Source organism: Cornus florida, unplaced genomic scaffold, assembly GCF_030987335.1.
Source record: "Cornus florida cultivar Cherokee Brave unplaced genomic scaffold, ASM3098733v1 CherokeeBrave_3.0.0_Hap2_Chr10, whole genome shotgun sequence".
Taxonomy (NCBI): Eukaryota; Viridiplantae; Streptophyta; class Magnoliopsida; order Cornales; family Cornaceae; genus Cornus; species Cornus florida.
Window position 1 is genome coordinate 70,290,977 of NW_026775580.1, and position 25,999 is coordinate 70,316,975.

The 25,999-nt window shown below is 35.0% G+C and overlaps 1 protein-coding gene across 1 annotated transcript in view; it reads left to right on the forward strand.

The window, feature by feature from the left end:
- Nucleotides 1–25,589, forward strand: part of LOC132277817 (DNA-directed RNA polymerase III subunit 2-like) — a 33,091-nt gene extending 7,502 nt beyond the window's left edge. The window contains exons 6-19 of the mRNA XM_059779659.1: nucleotides 374–412; nucleotides 625–675; nucleotides 776–874; nucleotides 1,701–1,760; nucleotides 1,848–1,937; nucleotides 3,171–3,272; nucleotides 3,382–3,492; nucleotides 3,627–3,743; nucleotides 6,344–6,460; nucleotides 6,601–6,657; nucleotides 18,314–18,398; nucleotides 18,463–18,566; nucleotides 23,669–23,797; nucleotides 24,968–25,589. Of these exons, the coding sequence (XP_059635642.1) occupies nucleotides 374–412; nucleotides 625–675; nucleotides 776–874; nucleotides 1,701–1,760; nucleotides 1,848–1,937; nucleotides 3,171–3,272; nucleotides 3,382–3,492; nucleotides 3,627–3,743; nucleotides 6,344–6,460; nucleotides 6,601–6,657; nucleotides 18,314–18,398; nucleotides 18,463–18,566; nucleotides 23,669–23,797; nucleotides 24,968–25,018 (1,212 nt within the window). The 3' untranslated portion in view covers nucleotides 25,019–25,589. The remainder of the gene's footprint in view (nucleotides 1–373; nucleotides 413–624; nucleotides 676–775; nucleotides 875–1,700; nucleotides 1,761–1,847; nucleotides 1,938–3,170; nucleotides 3,273–3,381; nucleotides 3,493–3,626; nucleotides 3,744–6,343; nucleotides 6,461–6,600; nucleotides 6,658–18,313; nucleotides 18,399–18,462; nucleotides 18,567–23,668; nucleotides 23,798–24,967) is intronic.
- Nucleotides 25,590–25,999: the final 410 nt, after the last annotated feature.

Consider the following 25,999-nt stretch of genomic DNA (forward strand, 5'->3'; position numbering starts at 1 on the left):
GACTCTTGTGTGGCTTGGTTATATCAATTGATTGTCCCTGCGAATCTAGTGTGCCGGTTTGGTTGCATCAATTTATTGTCTGGTTAGCAATGAGAAGTGACACCATTAAACTTTCTCAGGTTACTACCAACTTTTAGCTTTAAGCCATCTCAATGCAGCCAACAGTGCAGGCAGAACCTGCATTAGAATGTTATCATTGTTAGTATAGATCTGCTTCTTCATTTTTCTAGGAAGCATTGGTTTAATTGTTTTGCGGTAATAAATTTGATGTTGATCTACCTGATTGTGCTTCAATGCATGCTTTTACATTTTTTAAATGTAGTATGCTACATTTTCTGTTTATGTTTTTAACTTGTATTGCTTGCTGTTGCAGGTTAAAAAAATGCCATTTTTTAATGCTCTACTTGAAGAGGTTTACCCTTGTCTTGTCCATTTCGTCAACTTGTTTCTTTTTCTCAATCAAGGGATATCCATTTTTTTATGCTCTACTTGAAAAGGTTTACCCTTGTCTTGTCCATTTCGTCAACTTGTTTCTTTTTCTCAATCAAGGGATATCATTGTATATTTGATATGCTGATTGCAACACAATATATTTTCACCTATCTTTTTTAATACTACAATTAGGAAGGCAGAGCTCTGGGTATCCTACGTGATGTATTTATTGCTAATGTTCCAGTAAGTTTTTGTTCAGAATCTAAAATTTCAATGCACTAATAATCTTTTCAACTTTTTCCCCCACTCCTCTCACTCTCTTTCTTTCCCTCCTTTACTTTAGGTGCGGCAACATAATTTTCGTGCAAAATGTATATATGTTGCTGTAATGTTAAGACGTATGATGGAAGCAATCTTAAACAAAGATGCAATGGATGACAAGGTAAATTGAATTCCACTTCCTGATTTTATTCTTTAGCTCTTTATTGGTGGTAGTAATAATTACATATGAAGGCACTAGCCAATCTACATGCAAAGTCTACCTTTTAGTACACAGATTTTGTCCTACAGACCAAAGAGTAACTCTCCTCTTCCTAAATATGAAACTATAAAATATGTACTTGAACATAAATTTCCTTTTACTTTAGAATAGGAGGCTTTTGGACCTTCAAAAAGTCGTCTGTCATGCTTTTCTACATACTCATTTTAGTGTGGGGACCAATATCAATGGTTCAGTTCTTGTGCACAAACAAAACAAGAAAAAAAAATCCTGATTTATACACACACACACCACACCCACCCATGAAGAAAGAGAAAAAAAATTAATGGAAGAGTAAATAAATGAAGGCAATTGGAGAATACTTTTATTTTAGGTTTGTTATATCCATTTCTAGGCACCTTCTTTTGTAATCTTTGTACTCTAAATCCTTGGTTACTTCCTGTCACTCCTGCTTCAACTCACTAAGAGGAATAAAATCAGAAGGTAATTTGACTGGAACTAGCTGCAGAAGAGCCAAAGAGCGAGGATCTACAGCTACTAAGAAATGGTGACTCAAACTACTGGTAGCTTCTTCAGGAGTCCACATGTCACTCAAATCTGTTGAAACATTTTTTTGACCTCACCTCGAAATCCCATCTTTGTGAATTATTTATAAATGATTATCATTTTACCACAAGCATCTATATATTTATATATAAGGAATTTTGTAGAAGATGTCACTGCATGCTCATGAACTATTGATTATAATGTTTAAATAAATTCTTTATAGGACTATGTTGGGAACAAGCGGTTGGAGCTATCTGGTCAATTATTATCTCTACTTTTTGAGGTAGTATTTGTTAACTTATTTCACGCCAATAATAGTCAAAATCCTTCCCATTGGTTTTACTTTTCTTGGTGGGCTTTATTTTTGTAGGATTTGTTCAAGACGATGAATGATGAAATCAGGAAGAACATAGATCTCATTCTAGGAAAGCATCGGTCTAGTCCATTAGACGTCTCTCAGGTGAGTGTCTTGATCTTGTTTAAAGGTAAAGGTGACAACATTATTTAGGATTAAGCCTCATGGTACTTCTTTGTTTTGTTAAAAGTCAGATAAAAAAAAGAAAATCTGAAGACAAATTTTAGAAAGCTTTTGGTTTTGGATTCCCTTGCACACACAATTTGTTTACAAGGACAACAACAATACATTATGGCAGGACGTACATCTAGATATGGTGGCATAGCTTAAAATAGTGTGTAAAATTTAAGTGCTGTACAGATTCATTTAACTTACTTTGAGTCTCTATATACATGTTGAATTATTTTGCGGAATTGTGGAGAAAATATTAACACCAGAAACAGTTTTTGTACATTTTCATTTAACTTACTTTGAGTCTCTGTATACATGTTGAATTATTTTGCGGAATAGTGGAGAAAATAGTAACGCCAAAAAAATGTTTGTGAAGAAAATACATTATATGCAGATACAAGAAGATGCCTATTGTGTTACTCCTTCCAAGAGTTAAGTACTTCAGAAGATAGAAACCTTTTAAGTCCTAAAACCTGAATAGGGAAGTTAATATTCCTTGGTGGGTTTCGGGAAATAATCATCATGGTAATAAAGAAAGAAGTTCAGAAAAATGTTCACTTAAAGAAACTGTATCTCACAGCTAGTACTTTTTTTATTTTATAAACTTCTTATCTTTCCGATTTCCAAGTGATCAATAGAAGTATTCCATCATATCTAAGCCTTCAAAGACCAAATATGTTTTTTGGGTCCACTTCTTTTGGGAACTTTTCAATGGATACTTATAAATATATATTTATTTTGGGTTTACAAGAACCTCATAATTTAGTACTTTTCTAATTTTCCATCATGTGGGCTACAATGTGGTCTAGGTAAACTTTCTCTACTATTTAGACTTCTCTTTTGATCTTCCATGGTGACACAACTACTCAGCATGTACTAGTGTTGTGACTTCTCAAGTAAGGTTGCCCATCACTGTAACTAAATTTCATTCAAATGGTTCCACATCATAAACAGTTTAAAAAATGTAATCTGTCATCGGTGTCTTAATCTATTTGTTGGTGATTGAGTTGAAATTCACGAGTTGCAAAGTCACAGTAATTTTCTTGCTACACTGATTTGAGTTGACAAATTTTTTTATTGTACTTCTTCTTATACCTTGTAATGTATGAATAATTCTTGAAATAGATGCCATAATCTGGTGACTTCCTTTTCTCTAATTTTCCGCAGTATATAGTCAAAGACACTATTACTGTTGGCCTAGAAAGGACCCTTTCTACTGGCAACTTTGATGTGAAACGGTTCAGGATGCACAGGAAAGGCATGACACAGGTTGTTTGTTTCCCCTCTCTTATTTGCTTTGCTCTAGTGTGGCCTTTCTATGCTTCTGGTTAAAATTAAGAAGATACTGTGGTCTCAAGGTAAATTCTTCTTTTGGTAGGTTGTAGCTAGGCTATCTTTTATGGGGACATTGGGCCACATGACAAAGATCTCGCCGCAATTTGAGAAGTCTAGGAAAGTTAGTGGACCTAGAGCATTGCAACCGAGCCAGGTAAGGCTGATGTGTTTATCAAGCCTTTACAGCCTTTTGAAGTATATCCTTCTCACGTGATTTCGTAGGCTTTTGCAGTCAGATCTTATCTCTGTATTTAACTGTACCTCTGGTTTGTGCTCATTGAATTATAGTGGGGCATGCTATGTCCTTGTGATACTCCAGAAGGTGAAGCTTGTGGATTGGTGAAAAACTTGGCCTTGATGACTCATGTTACAACTGATGAAGAAGAAGGCCCATTAATTTCTTTGGTAAGATATATGTCTCTTAAATTTTTTTACGTCTACGGAAATTAAGTTAAACCATTTTCTGTCTTCCAAATTATTTCTTAAGGTGTTTATGTGCAGTTGTTTTTGGTTGCATTTTCAAGACTTCAAGGATTTTGTACCTTGAAAATATGAATGTCATGGTACCTATAAAACAATAACTAGACATATGCATGTAGGCTTACCAATTGATTGAACTTGGATTAAATATTGCTATATATAATTTGTTTGGTTAAAAGAATGCAATGATTATGGTACCATTAATGGTGTTGTCCATCATTCATCTTAGAGTTGTGATAGAGGATCCGAAAGTTGGACACATCTGATGGAATTTACATCATCCCCCACTCACACAAAATAGTTGGATTAAATATATCTATATATATATATATTACTCATGGATGAATCTATTTGAAAAATCTCTCTGACACCCATTGTCAGATTCAAAATTACTCCCATTTTATCTTCCTATTACAAAATTACTTCTCTACACTTGAAACCTTTAAAATGCTTCACATTTTCTGATTTTTCACCAATAATTTTACTCTCTCTATAATATATATATATCACCTCTATGCATCCAACAACCACCACCCTCTCCACATCTCTTTGTCTCGCCACCACCACTCCACTCTCTCTCTCTCTCTCCACAAATCAAATACACCATGGCCGTTCTGTTGTTGCCGCTCATGATCCTTTGGAATTTATTGATATTTGAGGGCCATGTCACCATCAAATAGATTGCTAATTGATACTCAGAAGTTACCTCACTCCCATTTTATCTTCCTATTACAGTATCTCTACTATTTATATATATATATACTATACACACACACGCACACGTATAAAAGCCTCACCTCCATTTTATCACTTCACAGTTCCACCAAAATTACACACTCATTTTCCCTATGTGAGTAGAAAAGGACTAAGGGCTAGGGTTTCAGTAACTTTGTGGCTTTTAGAATTTGAATAATAAATACACACTTTAATTTTTATATAGGTTTCAGACAATGAATCTGTGTTTAATTTTTTTTTTTTTTTTGTTTTTTTGTTTTTCAAGCAAAGGACAATTCTAATTTTTGTAAATTGAGTGTACAATGGCCTGGTGAATCAGTATATCATTAGGACACACGAAGATAGATATAAAGAGGGCACACACTGAAATTAAATAACATATGAAGGTTGAAGTGAAAAATCTAACAAGGGGTCTGAGATGTGATCTACTCGATGACCTGAATTGGGACCTTGATAAGGTTTAGACACAAGTTCCTTTTCCTCATCATATCCCAGAAGGAAGCCCAGAGGTCTGCAATCATCGTCACCGTACCACAGCACATGATCTGTCTCTCTCTAAAATTTCCTCTTTCTCTCTCTACAGTTGCTTAACTGAAGTGAAGGCTGGACTAATTTTGTATAGTAAAGGTATTTTTGTTCAATCAAATTTGGGTCAAATGTCATTTGACATAGTTAATAAGCTCATTTAAGTCATTTTACTTCATGTAAGGGTATTTAAAAAAATATCTAATTTACGGACTTGACCTCTAATTAATGATAGGGCGGTCAGAGTAATTATTCAAAACCTCTAGGGAGGTGGACGATTCTTTTTTAAAAGGTTTCACCTGGTTTTAATTTGGACAAACCTCAGGTATGTCACAGTCATTCACCCTAGAAATAGATATGTACTTTTTTTGTTAGAAACCCCCCTTTGGAGAATGAAATTATTAAATGATCATTTAAAAATAATTCATATCCCTGTGGCTCATGCTTACTGGAGTATTATTTTTGGTTTGTTCAACGTTTAGTGGGTTATGCCTTGGTCCTTGAGGGATTTGATTGACGGTCCGCGCCCTGGATTTTTGGAGAGTGTCTCCCCTTTGTGTTTGGTGGTGCATTTGGATGGAGTGGAATAGAAAATCTTTTGATGGGGAGGAATTTTCCATTGGGGCACTGAAATTTTCTATTATTTGTTTTCTTTTTAGTTGGGTGAGGGCGAGAAATTGTATCTTTTTTAGATGAAATCATGGATTTTTTGGGTTCCTAGTACCTCTTTTTGGCTACTGCCCTCGGGATGCATTCCCCTTTTGAACGCTATCTATATACTTTTATTTATTAAAAAAAAAAAAAAATCATATCTGGAAGTGTGTCGGGGTGTTTTTTGTCAGCTGAAATGCTGGTTAGAAATTCTGCCCTTGGAGAAGGAAATTATTAAATGATTGTTAAACCTAAAGATAATTCATATCTGGATTTTTTTAAGGGGTTTTTATTCAGCTGAAATGATGGGATATTGCAAATCTTCTGTTGAAGTGGTTGGGAAGAAATAGCATTCTGAATTAGTTTTCTAGGATCTGCATATTTTTAACTACATTGGCATGCATTTGAATTGTTTTTAACACTTGTAGGAATTCATTTCATAGCACATTGTTGAGGTAAAAAATAGAAATAGAAATCAGAAAACCTGTTGCTTAGCAGATGCTGAAGATTTGTAGAGTCAATGCTGGTTTCATGCTATGCTTGTACGTATTATTTTTTCTGTTGCCCTTCCATTTTTATTTACGTATTATAACATGTTATGGTTATTGTATCAGTGTTACTGTTTGGGAGTTGAAAATTTGGAACTACTCTCTGGAGAAGAACTTCATACGCCAAATTCATATCTGATTTTATTGAATGGGCTTATTCTTGGCAAGCATCGGAGGCCACAGGTGTGCATTGATCCTTTAAGATTGACTGTTCTGTATGTCTGTGCATGTTTTTTACTAAAATTCTGTATTATTCATTTATTTGTCTCCTCACCCTACATAACTCACTCCATGCTTAACATTTTGCTTATACATTGAGAAAGTTGCGAAGGGCTGGCAGAATTGGTGAGTTTGTGAGCATCTTTGTGAATGAGAAACAGGTATCTTTTCTATGTCATGATTTCACTATTTGTACTTGTTTTTTTTTAATGTTTTATAATTTTTGCTTTTCACTACATCTGTTTATTCGCAAAAGATTGACAAATAAGTTTTTTTTTTTGTTTTTTTGTAACACAAGTAATGAATGGCATTTTCTATTACAAAGGCATTTTCTTTGTTTTTGGGATGATGATGCCTTTCAACATGAAGTTTTTTTTTTTTTTGATAAGTAAAATTGTATTAGAAAGCGTTCAAAAGGGGAACTCTGTACAAAAACCGAAATAAAAAAAGGGAGTCCTATGGACCAAAGAACCCAAAAAGTCCATGATTTCATCTAAAGATATACAATTTCTTCCAATAAGCCAACGAAAAAGAGAACAAATAATAGAAACTACAATGCCCCAATGGAGAATTCCTCCCCATCAAAAGATCTTCTATTCCGCTCTTTCCAAAGACTCCACCAAACACAAAGGGGGGGTCACCCTCTAATATTCACGAGCATGAGCCCCCACCCTTTTGCCCCTCCAAACGTCAATCATATCCCTTGAAGTTCGGGGCATAACCCATTGGACACCAAATAGACCCAAAGTAAGACTCCAGCAGAAGGTGATCCACAGACTCTCCATTATTCTTACACAGACAACACCGGTTGACTATGATTTGTCTTCTCTTTCTCAAATTGTCCAAAGTCAAGATCCTGCCCTAAGCTGCAGTCCAAACAAAAAATGCCACCATTAGAGGAGCCTTCGAATGCCAAACCGTTTTCCATGGGAAATTGGAACCGTGAAACCCGGAGAGGCAGAGAAAAAAAGAACGGACCTGAAAAGTCCCATGTGAAGAAGGCCCCAAGTCGAGGAATCCAACCAATACCATCCACCTCCTTTCTATACAAATGGTCTAGTAAGCCAATGACGTCATCCAACTCCAATCTTGAAAGGATCGCCGGAACCACACATCCTATGACAACGTACCGCTATCGAGTCGATAACATTCAGCTACCCTATTAACAACAATCCTGAACAACCTTGGGAACAAAAAAGACAATGTGCAATCCTCGCACCAAGTATCCTCCCAAAACCGAATGTCCCTTCTTTCCCGAACTCTAAATCTAATATACTTAGAGAACTCATCATATCCCTTCCCAATGGATTTCCACACCCCCACGCCGAAAGCAGATCTGACCGGCCTAGATAAAGTCATTTTGCAGCTATAATCCTTGAACATGAACATATCTCATGCTTAAACATGACTGTCATGTCACACATAGATAAATGGTGCTGGATACAATAGATCCCCAAGATGTATATACAAATTCTGCCTATATGTATATCGTTCATTAAATGACTATATTGAATGCACATTTTCTTTTATCTGATTGCAAAATCTATAGAGATATGAAGTAAAAAATTGATAAGTAGATATTATATTTGAAGAAAAGGTAACTAGAGAAGATGGATTCATGCAGCGGACCCCTGGTAATTGTGATTAAGGCTTCATTGAGTTTTGTGAATTTGGGAACCATAAAGTCCGCATGATCTTGTCGCGATCTATTGTCAAGGAAGTAACATATTACAGAGCTTCATAGTTTGCTAGAGTTGTTCTTGGGATAGTTGATCCTTCTTTTGAATATGTCTCGTACCTTATGGCCAAAGATCTAATCAAGAACTATTAATCTACAAATTAGAAGAAATGAAGGGCTTATGTTGATGTAGAACAGATTTTAGTATTTTTTTTTAATTAGGTTTATTTATTTATTTTTATTTTATATTATATTTTTAGAGAGTTTTTGGTTTAAGTAATTTTCTTATATTTTTTCTTTTCTTATATTAGATTTCCTTGTGTTTTTAGTTTACTTAAGCATTTAATTTCCTTTTCAGTATTAGGGATTTTTTTCTTTGTTATAAATATACATGTAATGCAAGAGCAAAAAATTTGAACCTTTTATTAATAATATTTTAGAATTCTATATGAATTTTTTCTACTTTGTGGATTCAAAGTACCTTATCAGTTGGTATCAGAGCGTTGATTTACCCTGGCCTGATGACGATTGCTCGTTTTGGTAGCACCCACTTTGCCGATGTTGATCTCAGAGTTAAGGCTCTTTGGGCAGCCATTGTGATACCCCCGAATTTCCGAATGCGAGTTGGCCAGGCCCACGCCCGAATACCCGAGAATATCAAAAACAAAATCAGCAATAAACGAACACAGAGTACAAAAGAATAAAGAAGAATAAATAAAATGCTGACAAGAAACTAAAATGATAATCTAATAATAAACCTCAGAATATATTTCCATTAATTAATAAACTCTTCTAATACAACTGATCCTCCAAAATACAACTTGGGGATCCATACTGTGTGGACCCCTAGAAAATCCAAACTAAACAAATGACAACAATAATTGTCTAAATCGGGAAACTGAATCATAAAGGAACTCCTATGTAGCATCGGAAGAATGAAGTAGACTGATCCCCGCTCGGCACGAACAACCTCTACTCCTGACGAACACCTGAAAAATAATGGTGGGTCAGGCCCACAAACAAATTCTACTCTACTACAATCCAAGCAGAGATCCGATACACGTATACATCCTAGTCAATCCAACAGTAACTAGTAGTCCGTATATATATATGACGACGGCCGTTCCAATACGCCAAACTAAATGTAGTGAATGTGTGGTTCAAGAAAAGTCTTTTATGTCAAATTTAAATTTATAAAAACCACTACCAACACCACTACTAACGTAGCAAGAGTGAGTAGGGATCGTCCCAAGGGATTATACGTGTTGGAATTTCAACTTCGACTCTAGCGTACCAAATAATTGCAAAAGAGAGTTGGATTGGTTGATTACTTCTAGAAAATAATTAATTAAAATGCAATAAAAATAAAACTAAGTAAGAAGGAAAGGTCTTGGGGTGTAGAGATCACCACCAAACAATACTTTTCTATACTACTAACAAGTGATCAATTGAGGGAAATGAATGTGTTGCAACAATGTTGTGTGTTTAAAAGACATTCAATTGGTAAGGGTGACTCAACAAGTGCAAATTGTCTCAATCAACATGTGTGAGGCCACAATACATCTATTGGTAGAGGAATATATTGTCTAGACATCATGTGAAGAGAACAAAATATCAAATCAAGTCATTGAACCTTTCATTAAGCTCATAGTCCAAGCAATCCATAAGGATGACTTAGTTAAACATGCATTATCTAAATATCATGTGAGAGGTACAAAATATCTATTGGGAGAGGAATAAATTTTCTAAACACATGTGCAAGATACAACATATCATAACTAGTCATTAATCCTTCATTAACCTCACAATCCACATACAACACAATATTAGAGGAATATGCCATTTGGACTCACAAGCATGGAACATCAAACATCAAGAGTAGATTGTCCTCCCATCTAACATTACACTACCACTATACTAAATCTACACTACTAGCATGAAAATAAGGCTATCTAGACTAGGGGAGAGGCACAAACCATCAAGAATAGGCATAAACCATCAAATGAACCAAAATAGCATTCATTAAGCATATCATCTTGATAATCTCTAGATCTATAGCATCAATACACATAGACATGCATCAAAAACACTAAATCTAGAGATAAGCACATGAATATCCTACTCTAGCATACATAGACATATGGATAGAATAGAATAGTCAATTGGAAGCATTAAACTATACAAACCATGAAATAATCAAGATTTATATATACATGAATATCAAGATGTATCATACAACACTAATCCCTTAATAATACACAAGATTAGAGTATAGAAAGCATGCTTGGGGCTAACTCTAGCCCCAAGAAGATGTCTAGCCACTCATGGTAGTGATGATCCAACCCTCAAGGGCTAACTCCATGGCTGCTCCTTGTTGGTGAAGATCTCCTCCAATGGTGCTCTAGCTTCCCTCCTTCCTCCTCTCCAAGAAGAGCCTCCAAGATGATTTTCAATGTGTGACAAGAAACTCTAGAGCCTTTTTCAAAAAGTGTATCATATTCCTTATATAGGTAGGTCAAATACACCCTATGATGAGCTGTGGTCGTGCAAGGCATATTCTCCAATGATTGGATGAAGGACGGAATAAGCTGGACTTTAACTTTTTCTCGCTGGAGGAAGTTCGATCGATCGAACCTTAACTTGGATCGATCGAAGATGGGTTCAATCGATCGAACTGCATCTTGGATCGATCGAAGTGGTCTGACTCCTCCGGATAAGGACAAGGCTGAGATATTTCGAAGATATTTATGGGGAAAAGGACAAAAGTGGTTGGTAGGCGTACAGCTGTGGATAAGATCAATCATTTGAATAGGACAAAATAGGGTTCGATCGATCGAAGGTGATGTTGGATCGATCGAACTTGGAATTTCAGCAAAGGCCAAGGTTGGATCTATCGAGAAGTACTGTGATCGATCATAGATGTTCGATCGATCGAACTCTAAGTTGGATCGATCGAACTTTTCAGCTACACAACTTTGATTCCTTTTTGCTCCTTTCTTTCTCCACCTTGCTCCCTCCTTTGGTTTATCTCAGGATTGCTTCAATTAAGCTCTTATTTGGCTGAGTTAGCTCAATTTTGGGATTAGTGCCTGAAAATATAAATAACACGTAATAAGTCTAAAACGGCAAAGTAAGATAGATAAAGGTACTAGAATGCTTAAGCTTAACGGGTTTAAATGCGCACTTTTCAGTGCTCATCAATATATACACACACTAAAGGAACCTCACTAGACTATAGGGTTGTCTCAACCTGAATAGTAGGCAACATGCAAAATGCACATATAGTGAGCATGAGTACCTAGACCTACCAGGGTACACAACTACACTATATCTAGCTACACATTCCTGGCGATATACGCACCCTAACCACTGATCCTGAGACTCAAGCTCATATCATGGCACCATACTTATATATATATAATTTAGTAACCATCCTATCCAGCATAAATTAATCCTCCATAAGTCATTCAACTTATTCAGCTGACCTGACTTGAATATAAGTAGGACTTAACATTTTAGTTAATTCATTCCCTTATATAATAAATTAATCATCTATTAGTCATTCAACTTGTTCAGCTGACCTGACTTGAATATAAGTAGGACTTAACATTTTAGTTAATCCATTCCCTTATATAATAAATTAATCCTCCATAAGTCATTCAACTTGTTCAGCTGACCTGACTTGAATATAAGTAGGACTTAACATTTTAGTTAATCCATTCCCTTATATAAAATAGGTAGGACTTAACTGATAAGTTAATCCGTCCCTAGAATGCCACCGTCCCATACTGGTGCATTAAACCACACGATCCAAAAATTGATGTAACAATTAAAGAAATACATCAAACATTCCAAAAATAGCTATGATAATATGACATCAAGTTATCACATAATATGAATGACTTATTATTTATTTAAGCTTCCTATATCATATGTCCTACACAAACTGAATCTTATACATGATGATATTTTATTATATCGTCAAATAAGCATTCTCCATATTCAATTCATCCTACACATTTAATCTCAATTGCTAAAGCATTTTAAAAGATTAAATCCATTCGTTTGTTTAAAACATTCAAATAGCAAGCATCGTTATGATTGAGTGTATTTAAATTTATTTAAACCCAAACCTAGTCCCTATTTAATGTTCAGGAATCCTATGCATGTTTCTACGTTCCATCATTCCACAGATATGAAAAATACATAATTCAAACATGTAAACATTCACACCAGAAATCAAATCAAAATCATGTATTTATCAATTCATAACACAAGAACAGATATGAACTAATTTCATAAAAACCTATGTTTTAATCCAATTAAACATGCATAATTATTTAATTTTATGTGTTTAATAAATTCTGGAATTTCCTAGGCATGTACAGAAACACGAATCAAAGGGAAAGAGATAGAAGAAGAACTTGCCTTAAACTTTCGGATCGAAAGTTAAACTTCTTCTTCCTTGATCTTCTCTCTACAGGATTTTTCTCCTCATTCCTTCCTTTTCCTCCTTCCCTCTCTAACACTATCTCTCTAGTATATATCAATTGAATATTTCTAACCCCTTTTCACAACCTATAGCTATATATTTATAGGCTAAATAAAATAACCCTAACCCTTTTCCCAATCCAAGTCAACTCAAAAAAAAATAATAATAAAAAAAATATTAAAAAGGTAAGTAAAATATGTTACGTATATAATTTATGTATATGTTTATTAAATAAATAAATTATACACATTCCATTATTTATTAATGGAATTATCCAATAATACTTAAGTTACCATAATATTATAAAGTAACTTAAAACATAACACGTATCAAATCTATGTATATTTTTATTATTTATATATAAAACATATACATCAGATTAAATATTACTACCCAAGTTACCATAAAAATAATTAATAAATTAATTTCCTTTTTATATACGTATATAATATATCTATATATATACATACAATATCCATGGGTAATAATCCATACACATCCAACCTCCTATCCAAGTAGTCCATGGGACCCAATTGGTTGGCCCATTACTACTAACCATAACCATAAAACAAAAATAAAATAAAATAATAAAAGAAAAGAAAACATTTAATTTACAATTAATCAAAACACCATTTAAGCACATAATCTAATTAAACAATTAACACATAGACAAATACAAATAATACATAGACACATAATCAAATAATCAAGTAATACCTAATTCAATTAAACACATAAACAATTAGTCAAATAATTAAGTAAATAATTAAAAAATACAATTAAAACAAATAAATAAATACTGAGACTATCCTTTTAAAATTAGGGGTATTACAGCCATGCATACTCAAGAACGGTTCGTAGCAATTGGTTTTGGGATTGGTGGCAACCGGGTTCGTGGTTCAGTTTTTGTTCGCGCTGATGATGTGTCTCACAACCAACAGAATAGGGATTATGTTCTTGTTTATCTACGTAGGCGTCCAACCTATGCGGATTATTTCGATAATGAGAAGATCAGATTTAGAGAAGTTGCGATGGATCGTCACGATAGAAACTATAGATATCTGGACAATCGTAAGTTTTAGAAAAAACTCGATTTACTTACAATTACTTCTAGTTTTTGTGCTGAGGATGTGTTATATTGGCTTAATGAGGTCGAGTACTTTCTTGAGTATTTTGACATACCCGAACACAAGTAAGTTCCTCTGGTAGCAATCATGCTTAAAAAGGGTGCTTCAACTTGGTGGGAACAGGTAAAGACTAACCATAGGAATCAAGGAAAACAACGTGTACAATCGTTGGCAAAGATGAAAAGGTTGTTGATTGCTAAATTTTTACCACCAAGTTACCAGCAAATGTTGTACAACCAATATTAGAATTGTAATAAAGAGACTCAGTTTGTCAGCAAGGAGGAGAATAGTGATGATTTTTTTGAAGTAACTGGTAATTTTCAAGAAAATAATTGTGAGAAAAATTCTACCACAACTCTTCTAGCCAAAGATGATAAAGTTGCTCAAATTTTAGCCGTGGTAGATGTACTTGGAAAGACTTCCAAGAATACAACTTCGGAGACCACATTCTTCGAGGAAGTAATTGATGGTTCAACAGAATCTCACATAGAACAAGAGGATGATGGCCATGAGCATTGCAATGTGGGTCTGGGGGACAATTGCTATCCAGTAACTATGTCAACTCAAATTTGATGGATTACAATGGCTCATGACTTATCAGACTTACTTTATTGGGGGAATGTAATACTGTAGGTGGAATTCATGATGATCCTTTGATGTCCAGTAAGCATATTAGACAGATCATTGATCCTAGAAGTGGTGCATGGAACCATATTTGAATGACTACGTTGATGACTTGGATAAAGATGCAGCCTCAAAAATTGATGGTGATTCCTTGTTGCTCAATGAAGTCCAAGTTAATGAATTAGATTCATTCAATGATGTGATACGAGAATTAGACCAGCAACTGTCGTCATAACCTGATTCTAAGTAATTATAATTGGCCTATTGGGTATCAAGTTCAAAGTATGATGGATTTCGTATGTCAATAGATTGGATGATTTTGCAATCATGATCATTGGTGAGGCAAATCCGGAACATACCATGGTATATTCAAAGCGTGGATTTTTCCGTATGTTGATTGGAAAAGGAGAACTAACTGAAGATGCCAGTAGACGTGACTTTTACCTTTAGTTGGTGGCAGCTTCCAAATTGGAATTAGTCAATTATTCCAATAAATGTGAAAGGTATGTGGTTACTAAGTTGGAAACTGAGATAGTTATTAATATGAGTCAAGTGCAGAAAACACCCCTATAGTATGCTTACAGTGCATATCACACACCTCATGTGCAGAAAACACCCCTAAAGTTTCAATTTGGTGCAAATTGGTCCCACCTGACACATTTAAACTATAGTTTGACTAAATTGCCCTTATATACACATTTTACATATTATTTAAAGAAACGAAAGGAACAATGGGAGGAAAAATCGAAGCATTTTTATGAAAGGTCGAGATTAGGTTCTCAGTGGTACACAATTTTGTTCACACTCATATATGATGAGCTAAACTTGAGGACGGGTTTTCTTTTAAGTAGAGGGGACTGACGTAGGATTGATTTTAGTATTTTTTTAATTAGGCTTATTTATGTATTTTTATTTTATATATTTAGAGAGTTTTTAGTTTTAGGTAATTTTCTTATATTTTTACTATTCTTATATTAGATTTCCTTGTGTTTTTAGTTTTCTTAAGCAATTAGTTTCCTTTTCAGTATTAAGGTTTTTTTTTGTTCTTTATTATAAATATACGTGTAATGCAAGAGCAAAAAATTTGAACCTTTTATCAATAATATTTTAGAATTCTATGTGAATATTTTATACTTGAGAATGATATTATTGCTTCCGCTACGTCATATGTATAAGTCAAATTGTAAGATTTTAACTGTTACGTCACCATATATTTGGCATTGCATTGTTACATTGCCATATATTTTGTTTTGCACAGTAATTGCCAAAAATCATGGCACTGAATTTGTTACCACTGCTAATCTGTTGTGTGGTTGCATCAGGTACCTTATATCCATGTTGAATTCTATCCCTCTTGTTAGTGTCCTTGAGTTTCATAGTTTGCTAGGGTTGTTCTTGGGATAGTTCATCCTTCTTTTGAATATGTCTCATACCTTATGGTTAATGATCTAATCAAGAATTATTGATCAACAAACTAGAAGACATGAAGGGCTTTTGTATAAGTCAACTTATAAGATTTTAACTATGTTATGTCATCATATATTTTGCATTGTGTGATACCCCCGGATTTACGAATGCGGGTTGGCCAGCCCATGCCCGAATACTCGAGGATATCAAAACAAATTAATAATAAACGAACACAGAGTACAAAAGAATAAAGAAGAATAAATAAAATGCTGACAAGAAACTAAAATGATAATCTAATAATAAACCTCAGAATATAATTCCATTAATTAATAAACTCTTCTGATACAACTGATCCTCCAAAATATTCCAAAATACAACTCAGGAATCCATACTGTGTGGACCCCTAGAAAATCCAAACTAAACAAATGACAGCAATAGCTGTCTAAATCAGGAAACTGAATCATAAAGGAACTCCTATGTAGCATCGGAAGAATGAAGTAGACTGATCCTCGCTCAGCACGAATAACCTCTACTCCTGACGAACACCTGAAAAAATAATGGTGGGTCAGGCCTACAAACAAGTTCTACTCTACTACAGTCCAAGCAAAGATCCGATACACATATCCATCCTAGTCAATCTAACGGTAACTAGTAGTCCGTATATATATATATATACACACACTAAAGGAACCTCACTAGACTATAGGGTTGTCTCAACCTGAATAGTAGGTAACATGCAAAATGCACATATAGTGGGCATGAGTACTTAGATTTACCAGGGTACACAACTACACCATATCTAGCTACACATCCCTGGCGATATACGCGCCCTAACCATTGATCCTGAGACTCAAGCTCATATCATGATACCATACTTATATATATATAATCTAGTAACCATCCTATCTAGTATAAATTAATCCTCCATAAGTCATTCAACTTGTTCAGCTGACCTGACTTGAATATAAGTAGGATTTAACATTTTAGTTAATCCATTCCCTTATATAAAATAGGTAGGACTTAACTGATAAGTTAATCCGTCCCTAAAATGCCACCGTCCCATACCGGTGTATTAAATCACACAATCCAACAATTGATGTAACGATTAAGGAAATACATCAAACAATCTAGAAATAACTATGATAATATGATATCAAGTTATCACAAAATAGGAATGACTTATTATTTATTTAAGCTTCCTATATCATATGTCTTTCACAAACTGAATCTTATACATGATGATATTTTATTATACCGTCAAATAAGCATTCTCCATATCCAATTCATCCTACACATTTAATCTTAATTGCTAAAATATTTTAAAAGATTAAATCCATTCGTTTGTTTAAAGCATTCAAATAGCAAGCATCATTATGATTGAGTTTATTTAAATTTATTTAAACCCAAACCTAGTTCCTATTTAATGTTCAGGAATCTTAGGCATGTTTCTACGTTCCATCATTCCATAGATATGAAAAATACATAATGTAAACATATAAAAATTCACACCGGAAATCAAATCAAAATCATACATTTATCAATTTATAACACAAGAACAGATAAGAACCAATTTCATAAAATCTATGTTCTAATCCAATTAAACATGCATAATTATTTAAATTTATGTGTTTAATAAATTCTGGAATTTCCTAGGCATGCATAGAAACACGAATCAAAGGGAAAGAGATAGAAGAAGAACTTGCCTTAAACTTTCGGATCGAAAGTTAAACTTCTTCTTCCTTGATCTTCTCTTTACAGGGTTTTTTTTCCTCCTTCCTTCATTTTCCTCCTTCCCTCTGTAACGCTCTCTCTCTAGAGTATATCACGTGAATATTTCTACTCCCTTTTACAACCTATAGCTATATATTTATAGGTTAAATAAATTAACCCTAACCCTTTTCCCAATCCAAGTCAACTTAAAAAAAATAAATATTAAAATATTAAAAAGGTAAGTAAAATATGTTACGTATATAATTTATGTATATCTTTATTAAATAAATAAATTATACACATCCCATTATTTATTAATGGATTACGGTAGGAATATATATTTAAATTGTAGAAACGTCTATGGTATGTTGAATGCTTGTCCAACAGTGATGAGATTTGTTGGTATCCATTTAAAAGTGGTTGACCTTCTTAGTTTATTGTTTCTCTCACAATTGTTAATAATTTTTCTCATAGTGTTAATGTTAACGTCATATGATATGGTCAAGGATCTTATTCTAATAATAAATACATGACACTTCATTTTCTATAAAACATAAATGACAATCATTACAAAACTTGGATTGACATTTATTTGTTTGTTAGCCATCACACTAGGTCACCATTGCCATCATCTAGTCTTGGTCCCATGGTGGCAGCCCAAATCTTACACAATCGCCCTATTACACAAGCATGCCACATCAGTGTACATAAACATTTTATGGATGATTTAACTTAATATTTTACCTTTTATTTATTCCTGTAATTTTAATGATAAATAGGTCCTAGATAAAATGCATGCTCGAGGTAGCGGTCCTCGTGTCATGATTACTAGGCAACCTACTGATGGGAGAAGTCGGAATGGAGGTTTAAATTCTTTCATCCTCAAAATGTTGTTATTTTCCTTCCATTCAAAGATGAAATTTTTCAGGATTGCGGGTTGGAGAAATGGAACGCGACTGTTTGATTGCTTATGGCACTAGTATGTTGATTTTTGAACGCTTAATGATTTCCAGTGATCCTTTTGAGGTTCAGGTACAGCCAACATGTGTGCAATTTACAATTCTCTTTTCTTGAATTTATATATCACTTATATATCTTTGCAGAAATAAAGTTGTGCTAGAATAGATGCAAATCAACATTAAAATATGTTGATTAATATTGTTTGCATGGTGTTATGAAGGGATATTGTAATTGTGTTTGAAATTTTTATTGTTAATTAGGTTTCTATTCTAGGGTTTTATGTTACTCCCTCCGTCTCAATTTAATTGTCCGTCTTTCTTTTTTGGGCTGCCCCAAAATACTTGTCCCAGTTGAAAAGTCCAAGTAAGATAAATGCATAACTTAGTAATTTTAAAAGGTGACAATGCATTAAATGCATGCCTTCTTAAAAAGTTATACTACCCAAAAGTGACTACCTAATGACGGAGGGAGTATTTAGGAAAGTTCTTGTTAGGGTATACTTGAGCTCCAATGAATTGTAATCCTTGTCCCACAAAGAATTGATTAGTGTTGACTTTAAGAGAGAATCAAATCAAAGAGTAAAGTGTAAGAAGAAGAAAAAGAGAAGAAAGAGGGTGAAAGAAAAAAAAAAAGAGAGATGGGGAAAGAAAGAATGAAAGAATACTTTCATCCTTCCACCACATTATATTTATAATAATAAGTTTCAAAAATTGCACATAAGCCCCAACATTATATAAGTAATAACAAATAAGCCCTAACAACACTCCCCTTCAAGTTGATGCAAAGATATCTATCATGCCCAGCTTGACTAACATATTTTGCAAGCAAGTCTTGCTCACACCCTTAGTCAAAACATCAGCAACCTGATCATGTGTGTTGACGTATGGAGTACAAATTAGCCCAAGACAAAGATTTTCCTTGATGAAGTGCCGATCGACTTCAATGTGCTTTGTCCTGTCACGTTGAACTGGATTATGGACAATGCTAATAGCAGCCTTGTCAACTTCATTGACTCGCGAATAGGATAACTCAACTCACCCAATATCATTCGAAGTCATAACAACTCACAAACTCCATGTGCCATGGATATGAACTCAGCCTCTGCACTAGATCTAGACCCTGCCCAATTAGCATCAGTATAGGCTTCAACACGCAAGTGGCCATGACAGCCAAACAATATCCCCTTACTAGATGTACCCTTGAGGTAGCAAAGAACATGATGAGCTGCCTCAAGGTGAGGTGTGTGTGGAGCATGCATAAACTGATTAATCATATTAACAGCGTAGGCAATATCTGGGCGCGTGAGAGATAGGTAAATCAGTCTCTCAACCAATCGCTGAAATCTCCCCACATCGTCTAATGGGTCTCCATCTACATCATTAAGCCTATAGTTTTGCACAATGGGAATATCAACAAGTCTAGCTCCAAGTCTAGCTCCAAGCCTGCCTATTTCAACAAAAAAATCTAACGCATACTTCCATTGAGAAATGAACACCCCTTTCTTCAATCTGCATACCTCGATGCCAAGAAAGTATCTCAATGATCCGAGCTCTTTAACCTCGAACTATGTCCCCAAGAATGACTTCATTCGATGAATCTCTTCTAAATTATTTCCAGTGATAACAATATCATCAACATATACAATAAGAGTATGATCAGCCTGACTCTGTGTGTACCCTACTCTTTTCACAGCAGTGCTAAACCTCTCAAACCAAGCACGTGGCGACTACTTTAACCCATACAAGGCTTTATTTATCTTGCACACTAAATTCTGCCCATTGGCAAGCTTAAACCCTGGTGGCATAGTCATATACTCCTCTTCCTCCAAGTCACCATGAAGGAAAGCATTTTTTACATTTTGCTGATGTAAAAGCCAATTCAAATTAGTTGCCAAAGAAAGGACATATAGAGTTCATCTTGGCAACTAGAGCAAATGTTTCCAAATAATCAGTCCCATAGGTCTGAGTGAGGCCCTTTGCAACTAACCGGGCTTTTATATCTCTCAATTGTTCCGTCTGTATGATACTTTATTGTGTAGACCCATTTGCAGCCTACTGGTTTCTTACCCCTAGGTAATGGAACAATATCCCAAGTACCATTCTTCTCAAGAGCCTTCATCTCTTCAAGCATGGCCTCCTTCCATGGAGTTTGACTGAGAGCATCTGAAACACTAGAAGGAACAGATACAAAGGAGATACACAAAGTGAAAGCACGATATGTTGGAGATAAAGCATCATAGGATACAAACTGAGATATGAGATGTTTTGTATAACTACGAACACCCTTATGATAGGCAATAAGGACATTAAGATCAACATGAATACTATTGGGAAGAGAATCAGGATTATCAATGTCAACTGAGGAATTACCTGGATCAACGGAGACTTCTTGGTCCTGAGGTGAGTCAATGATTTGGTTTTGTCCTCCAAGTGTAGGCAATTGGCTGCTTTCCCTGCTTCAAATAATTAGTGGTAGGAGGACCAGACATAAGCACCTTAGTAAGAAGCTCCCCCTGAATGGGAACAGGCAAAGGAAAGGGGCATTCCCTCTGAATGGACGACGAATTTTCTACCTGTATATTAGTCTCCCCCTTAGAGAATCCCGAATAATGGAAAAAAAGGAATAGACTCAAAAGAATGTAACATCCATGGAGACAAAGCGACGACGAGTGGTAGGAAATGAGAGGTACATGTCTGAGCGAAGTTAGAGGTGGAAATGGAGGCATTTTGAGCTAGTAGATGTCGAAGAGCATCAAGTTTAGCCCCGGACAAAGAAATTGGTGGCCCTGAGGAGACATAACCAGTAGCCTTACACTCTGCAGTATGTGCTGTAGATAACCCCCTAAATGGACCAAGCCTTGGCCTAGCATTCGCATGTGCATGAGCTGGAGTATGGCAACCGTGTAGATTCCAACATGTTTCCCTAGTGTGGCACGTACGCCTCAACTTGCTCTTGTCATCCTACTTCCCTCTTTTTGGAGGATTGGGCTTGTTCCATTATTGTGTGGCAAGAGCAGACCTCTCAGACAATGGTACTTCTAACTCAGTTACCATGTTGACCTTAAGAGATAATCAAATCACCTAGAGCAGACCTCTCAGACAATGGTTTTTACTATACACCTAGAGCTTTTCAAACCTTGCTTTGTTACCATGTTGACTTTAAAAGATAATCAAATCAAAGAGTAAAATATAAGAAGAAAAAAAGAGAGGATGAGAGAAAGAGAGAGAGATGGGGAAAGAGAGAAAGAATGAAAGAATACTTTCATCCTTCATTATATTTATAATAACAAGTTTCAGAAATTACACATAAGCCCCAACATTATATAAGTAATAACAAATAAGCCCTTGACAACAATTAGAGCTCTATAAATAGACACCTAGGATAATAGTTGAGACTTGTGAGAGTGAGAGAGACATTATCTCGTGAGGAATAGTTAAGTGAGAGTTACAGCTCCTCCACATCTCACTGCCTTTGTAGATGTGGTTTACAGTTGGTACTGGAGAGAGCGATCATCTTTCGACAATGCAGTGATTGTAAAGGACAAAGACAAGTCCATAGAAGTTGTCTCCGAAGAGAGAATCACTACAGAAGAACTAGACTTGGACATTGGTGAATCTTCCAATAGGTAAAAAGGTGATTGGGTGCGAGGGGGTGTTCAGTTGCAATGTCATAGCTAGAGTGCAATTCACTTAGCTAAGAACCAAACGTGTTATGCAAGGACAAAGCACATAGACGTGCCATACCACAAATGGAGTTGACAACCTCAGGAGAGATTCAGTTGCAATGTCATAACTAGAGTGCAATTCACTTAACTAAGAACCAAATGTGTCATGCAAGGACAAAGTGCATAGACGTGCAATAACACAAATGGAGTTCACAACCTCAGGAGAGATACAGTTTATGAAGGTTTACACTGAGGAAAATGTAGCTGACATGTTGACTAATCCAGTTTCTGCAGAAAAGTTCAATTATTATTTGGATTTTCACAAATTGAAGAAGAATGGAACCTACTGTCTAAGGGGGTGCATTCGGGTGCCATGAGAGATAACCACCTTGGTGGGAGAGAATTCCAGAATTTCAAGGTGCTTGACAGAGTTTGAGTGTGTTTCATACTCCTTGTTGGCTTGGGTTTCTAGTTTTTGAGTTGTTCTTGGTTTAAGAAAAGTCTTGTTAGGTTAAGCTCCTAGTAATTGTATTCCTTGTTCAACAAGAATATCTATTCCTTTGCCATCAAGAATAGGGTTAGGAGCTCCATAAGCAGTCCATGCTCTGAGTGAGAGTCGAGACAGTTTCTGATATAACTTCTTGTGCCAGCGGAAACATATACACATGTGGAGATCCAATAACAAATAACAGGACACAAGATTTAACATGGTTTGGCACTATGCCTACATCCACAGAGGAGAGAAAATGAAAATTGAGTAACAAAAATTAAATCATGTTTACAAAAGCACTCAATTTTCAAACCTTGCTCTCAACCCTCCCACTCAGGCTCTCAACTATCAAAACTTTCCCTTATTGGAAACTCACTCTTGCAGTAATTGTAGTATTGGATATTCTTAGTCACACTATTAGTATTGCCCAATATGTTGGTAGAACATCAGTAGAGTCTTGCTCGAAATTATTTTTTCTTTTTCTTTTTTTTTTTTCTTTTTTTTTTTTTTGTGTGTATCTTTTTACCATGGCAAGAAACACACACACACACACTTGTCCCTACTGGGACTTGAACCCTCGACCTTCTACTTTTGAAGATGAGGAAGTACCACTTGCCTACAGCCTTTGGTCTTGCTGCAAATTATAGCCCTTGTTTTTAGCAATTCGTCTTAGCTTCTGCATAGTGAGATGTTGAACAGCCATCTCAAAGCATATAAATCTGTTACTTATCCATTTGGAAATCAGCCTTGCCGCTAACGTTTTCAACTCACTGTAATGATTTCCTTTAATCGATAATATTATGCAATTTCAATTTCAAAGGGTGTGTATTTACGCAGATTGAGTATCCAATTGGTATTATAACATCGTTGTCGTCCAGATTGTTTCCAACATGCACTAGTTTGGCACTCTTTGTTTTTTAAGCATGAGTAGAGTCATGTTCTACTAAAACTATCATCTGCATCAATTTCAATTAACATTTTCAATTATGTAAATAGTCTAAATTTTTTATACTGTCACAGGTTTGCAGAAAGTGTGGTTTGTTAGGATATTACAACTATAAGCTGAAAACTGGCATTTGTTCGACATGTAAGAATGGGGAAAATATTTCTACCATGAAACTGCCCTACGCATGCAAGCTCTTATTCCAGGTAAACTTGACAGTTCAATGCTGATGATTTTGCATATATAGTCTTCGATTTTCAGACATTCTTACATGTTCTTTGCTTTTTTGTAGTATTAAAGTAGTCATACATGGTTTTTGTAGATTTTGTACATTCTTAACTCTTAAGCATGAATAGGTGTGACCAAATAGCCCAAGGCCGGCCCAAGCTTGCTATGTGGGATAACCTGGGTCGACCAGTGCTCCCCATTGAACGGGCCTAGGCCTGGTGTCCCAGCCTGTGAGGCCCAACAGGCTGGCAGCCCATGAGTCCGGCACAATGTTTATTTAGATAATAATGCTTCCATTGGGGCATGAACTCACCTCCTCTCCTTTTGTGTAGGTTGTGAGTACTCAAATCACATTCCGTCGGATATTCAGGATAAGGCTTTCAGTTTATATTATATGTTGAATATCTCATGCTAATATATGAATTAGTTTATTAAGTCAACCATGCATAGAGAAACTCAAAGACCCATCCACGTTCCAAAACTTTCTTTAGTGCAGGACTTCCCAAAATATTGAATTTTGAGTTTTTTTTTTTTTTCCTGTCCAAAATTATTGGATTTTGAGTATAGTCATTAGTCGTTTTACTGTTCAGCATTTTGCATATTTTGTTTCTTTGTTATTTGTTATCGTTTGTTCAATCCGGATTTCTACTAAATTGTACTTACTCTAATGATTATTGTATATGCATCCTTATCCTTGCCAAATCATTTGAGAAAATTGAAAATTTCTATTTGTGGGAGCTTTCAGAAAATTGAACCAAGCATAATTTTTTGTACAGTTTTCTGTTTTCAGTTTTTTGAAAATAGAAAACTGTTCTCAGAGTTCAAACCAAGCAGGCTTGTTTTTTTGTTTTCCGAGTTCTTGAGAACTGTTTTTAGAAAACTGACCCAAACATTAATTTTTGAATGAATTGTGCTTGCTTGCTTTTGAGTTTTTGTTTTCAACTTTTCGAATTTGATGGATATGTAAAACAAAAAAATGATAAAAACAATGTTTGTGGTAGTGTTGGAGGTGTATTCCTTCTCTAATGTCGTCTTGTGTTTGCCTTTGATTTTATTAATTATGTTTTTTTTTTCCTTTTTTCAAAGGAAATTTTGGTAAAATTGGGCCAAAGGCCTTTTCTTTAACATGGCTATGTTCATGCTCTTAGGAACTACAATCAATGAACATTGTTCCTCGCTTACAATTAGCCGAGGCTTGATCTTTGGGGTTTGCCTGCTCGTACAAACTGAAGCAAATGGATGATGGGCAAGGTGCTGCACGTCCTTCTGAAGTGCATTGGACAGGACTTCTCTGTGGAAATATGATCAGGAATAAATGGTTTTTCAGCATAAAAGGGCATTATATAGGACTGAGGAGAAAACAATCAGACTGGCCTATCCTTGCAAAATCTGAAGATTGGTTCAGCATGAATTCCATTTTTGATGGATTTGAGGTTTCAAGCTATATCGTCATTCATTACATTGAATTTGCAGCATATTGCAAAACATAAGACACATCAAGGCTTTTCTATGCATTGCAGCTGAGTTGGTTCAAATGAATGTATAACTAGGTATCCATTTGTTGGGATTGTAAATAAACAAGACTTTGGTTTCAAATTATTCAATTGAAAGAAAAACAGTATGGAGTCGAATCATTTTTTCTCTTCCTAAAATTTTAGTGCTATATTACTCTTCAAAGAATATTCTTGGTCGCTTAGATGGCTCAGAGAAAAGTATGTTAAGAATGTAAATTTTTGGAATTTAAATTTAAAAAATTATGATTCTGTTGTTTGGGAGAACATCTTTAGCTCCGAGGGAGCAACGTTTATGTTCAAAAATGTTTCTTTCAAGATTTTGACATTAGTCCCACCTAAACTGTGAAGTGTCTACCTGTTACACAGATTTTGACATTACTATTTCTATTTTTAACACTTAAATTTTTTTTTCATAAATTTAACAACTTTAATATTAAAAATGATAGTGTTAAAAAGATAGTAAAATTTAGTGTGATGAAAGAAACCACAAGCTACCAAAGCATTTAAAACTTTCTTTCCAACATAATTTTTTTTTTGCATTATTTAACACTCTTCGAATTAATTTACATTACATATGGAAGTATGAAATCGACGCGTTGAGACTATAATTGGAATTGCAATGTGCCAATTCCATGCTTCCAAATACGGACAGCTTCAATTAAAAAG